Source organism: Frankliniella occidentalis, unplaced genomic scaffold (genome assembly GCF_000697945.3).
Source record: "Frankliniella occidentalis isolate FOCC.00 unplaced genomic scaffold, Focc_3.1 Scaffold485, whole genome shotgun sequence".
Lineage (NCBI taxonomy): Eukaryota > Metazoa > Arthropoda > Insecta > Thysanoptera > Thripidae > Frankliniella > Frankliniella occidentalis.
This window is the reverse complement of record NW_026267603.1, coordinates 65,573-69,358: the sequence shown is the minus strand read 5'-3', so window position 1 is coordinate 69,358 and position 3,786 is coordinate 65,573. Positions and strand designations below refer to the sequence as shown.

Sequence of the window (3,786 nt, the reverse complement as noted above, 5' to 3'; positions counted from 1 at the left end):
TCCTCCTCCTCTTTCTCTTTCTCTTTCCCTTCCTCTTCCTCTTCCTCTTCCTTTTCCTCTTCCTTTTCCTCCTCCTCCACCTCCGCCTGCGCCTCCTCCGAGGGTGCGCGCGAGTGGGAGCGCCCGGGCGGCGGGCCAGCCCGTCACACTCGCGCGCGCAGGGCGTGCCTACCCGCCGGGGGCCCTCCTCCCTCGGTCCTTCCTCCCGTTCTCTCGCCCCGCTCCGCTGTCGCCGCGCTGCACGTCCGCGACACGACGCCCCCCTGTCTGACCGCGTGCTTGTTGTTGCTTGTTCCAGGCGATGCGGCTGGCCCACGATGGGTCCCACCCGGGGCTGCTGGCGGCCGAGGCCGCGTCGTGGTGGGGCGCCGAGCGGCACGCCGACGTGCACCTGGTGGTGGCCGGGGGCGTGGCGCTGCCCGCGCACCGCTGCCTGCTCGCGGCCGCCTCCCGCCTCGCGCGCCGCCTCCTCGCCGACCTGCCGCCGCACGCCGCCCCCATCAACGTCCACCTCCCGGAGGTGGGCGCCAACGAGATGCGGCTGCTGCTACAGCTGCTGTATACGGGCAACGCCACGGTGCAGGTGAGTATTGGCGGTATGGGCAATATACACCGGAGGCGATATTCTGTAGGTTGCCTTTATCCAGTGGTTTTGTAAGGGAAATTGGAAAATTGACTTCTTAACGCTCGGGGAGGGGGTTGGGTATTCCTCCAAAAACCGCGCCTCTGGCCTCAACGTCATCTCTTTACTTTGTCTTTACAATCAGAAAAGGGGGGGGGGTGAGCAGAATTGCGCAGTCTGGGCTGGGTGGCCGAAGCGAGGCATGACATCCGTGTGTGAGCGCTGCTGATGAGCCAGCGGCGCAGCCCGAGGCGCAGCCACAGTCGTGGTGGTGAAGCACCCCGCCACGCCACGCTGCGCCGCTGTGCCGCGGGGCGGGGACCGCGGCGAAGTGCTGCTGGGAACTGGCTGCGGCGGGGCGGGGTGGGGCCGAGCGCCTCGGTCAAGGCCAGCTGGCGAGCACTACCGCGCCAATCGCCACCACCACCACCACCACCACCACCCTCCGCTTCCCTCTCCACTAATCCGTCGCCGTGTCTCGTGTCGTGTCGCTCCATTCAGACGTCCAGCGGGCCGCGGGTTGAGGGGGGAGGGGGGGGGGGCTGCTGGACGCTTAGGTAAGCTCGCGGGCCGGAGCAGCAGACTCATTGGCAGACGGTGCAGGACGTATAGTGGCCCGTCGCCTTTCACCGCGGCGTGCCGTGGCACAGGGCCAGCAGGATACATTCTACGGTTGTTAGACCTGTCGGGAGCCAAACTAGTCGCCAGGACAAACATAACATCCAAGTAAATAGTGGCTCTTTGGAAATTTTTCTACCAAAATTAAAATAATTTAAATTTGCCAACGAGATTTATTTTTGAAAACAATAAAAAGCGAGTTTTGAAAATCGGTAACTTTACAAATTTGGAGGTTGGCTAAAGAAGTTCTGAAGGTTGTACAAAACCTCAAAAGCCGTTAGGTTGTGTTCTGACAATTAGCTGCCATTAAAATAAAAACAGTTAAAATATCTTGGACGCAATTTTTTTGGGCGATTTGTCTCTGCCACTGTCAGCCATCCTGCATGAGTAGCAACAGCGGCTATACCAACAGCGCCAGGACCACACGGTCACTAACCGGCTGAGAGAGCGAACGGGCAGCCGCAGCCCTGGGCGCCGCTCCGCCCGCCCCACTCCGCCCCGCCACGCCACGCCCCGCCACGCCCCACTGAGGCTCGTGATACAACTATTACGTCGATTACGCCGCTCGGTGACGTCACCGTGAAAGGGCGGAAACGCGCGCGGCGCTCCGATTCCAGCGGCACAGGGCTTCCCTTCTCCAGCGCGCCACGCCGCGCCACGCCCACTCTGCGGTCCACCGCGAGAGAGGGCGCAGCGCGCAGCCGGGCGCAGCAGCAGTATTCGAGCGAACGCGGGGCGGAGCGCGGAGCGACTCTAGAGCAACTAAAAGTTAAATTGGTTTTCGCTTACTCTGCCAGTTTTCAGTCTGAAAGCTCGAGTGTAAGATAGATACTCTCGTAAAGCTCGCGAGATTTATCCTTATCAAGACCCACCTCTTTCCCGACTTCTCATCTCTCTCTCTCTCTCTCTCTCTCTCTCTCTCTCTCTCTCTTTTTCTCTCTCTCTCTCTCCCCCTCTCTCCCTCTCTCTCCCCCTCTGTCACACTCACTCACTCACTCACTGCTACTGCCGGCTAACAAGCAGGGAATAGAACACGTAGTACTTCTGTCTCGTCTCTAACCAACAGGCGCTGTGACGCGCTGTGACGGACTCGGCCTCCAAGCGGCACACAGAACAAGCGGAGCGGGGCAAGAGCGGATAGCGCGATAAGATCATCCGTGTCGTGTCCAGAGCGGGGCGGAGCGGGGCGGCCAGCGCGAAGAGGAAAACCACGCGGGAAATGCAGGGGACTTCCCCGCTCACAGGCTTCTCACGCAATGCCGCTCTGTTCGCCTTGCAGCCCGAGGAGGTCGACAGCTTCCAGTCCCTGATGCGGCTGCTGGAGGTGCCGCCGGCAGTGTGGCAGAGCGAGGCGTGGGCCTCCAAGTCCCCCCTGGGCCTCGACGAGCGGCCCGACCTCCACGACCTGCGGCCGGAGCTCCGCGACCACCTCAAGCAGGCGCAGAGTCCGGCATCCCACGCCGACGAGGACCTCGGCGGCGATCTCAACATCGACGTTGTCGGTGAGTACAGCGAGCACGTGGCGGGAGTCGGCCCATGGGGCTCCCGACGTCGTCGACAATAACCTTGCTACCCTCGTCCTCCCGCAGGTTGCGACGGCGACGATGAGCCCGAGCCCCTCCAGAGGCGGCGGAGCCCGTCGCCACCCCCGCTCTCCCCCGAGGAGCCCGTCGCCCGCGCCTCGCCCGCCCCCGCCGCCCCCCAGCGGGAGCAGGTCATCGTGGCGCCCGCCCAACGGCGGAGGCGGCGCAGGTCGTCGCAGTGCCCCGTCAACCTCTCCGCCCGGGGGCACGACGAGGACCGGGACCAGGATCGCGATCAAGAGAACGACCTGGACTCGGACCCCGAGGCGGAGCACCCGCGTGTGGGTGCCGCGGCCAACGACGTCCAGGACAGGCTCCAGGACGACAGGGATCCCAGGGTGAGTACGTAGTGCGGAGCAGCGACACTAGAGCCGACGCGCAGTTTGTTGTGAAGTGCGCTGCAGATAAGCCCGGCTCACCTCAGTCTCCATGCCTCTCTCTCTCATTCCCCTCTCCCCTCCCCAAGTCAACAAGGCGTGCGAGTGAGACACGCGACGACACACGCCGGGCCGCGGGCCGGGCCGGGCAGTCCCCTCTCGCGACACTCAGTGAGTCACAACGGCGGCGAACCGACCCGCGGCCTCCTAGCCCAGCCAGGCCCAGCCAGGCCGACAGCGGACCGCGTCTTTAAGCTTTATCGTGGCGTTGACACAACGCAGAATTAAATCCCGAATCTTATCTGGCGGCGGAACACGCAACCCGAATCCCCCCACTCACATTCAGTTTCGCAGTTCCGCGATGGTTCCGCCCGTATGAAAGGGCCCGGCTGAAAACGGTCAGAATGTGGCCTTTTATTCGTCATAATGCTGAGACGAGATCGAGACGAGATCGAGACGGAATCGGGACCGCATTATGACGAAATCTAGTCGGGGTCAAGACGAGATTCGGACGACAAACGATTCGAGATTCGCCGACAGGATCTCGTCGCTATCTGGTCGCTGCGTGGTCCCAATCTCGTCATAA

At 62.7% G+C, this 3,786-nt stretch overlaps 1 protein-coding gene across 2 annotated transcripts in view; it reads left to right on the top strand.

Moving 5' to 3' along the window:
• LOC113204327 (transcription factor Ken 1) overlaps positions 1-3,786 on the top strand; it is a 47,121-nt gene that overhangs the window by 32,599 nt on the left and 10,736 nt on the right. For both annotated transcript variants that reach the window (XM_026419488.2, XM_052274989.1), the window contains exons 2-4: positions 299-583; positions 2,520-2,742; positions 2,830-3,161. In XM_026419488.2, the coding sequence (XP_026275273.1) occupies positions 302-583; positions 2,520-2,742; positions 2,830-3,161 (837 nt within the window). In that variant the 5' untranslated portion in view covers positions 299-301. The remainder of the gene's footprint in view (positions 1-298; positions 584-2,519; positions 2,743-2,829; positions 3,162-3,786) is intronic.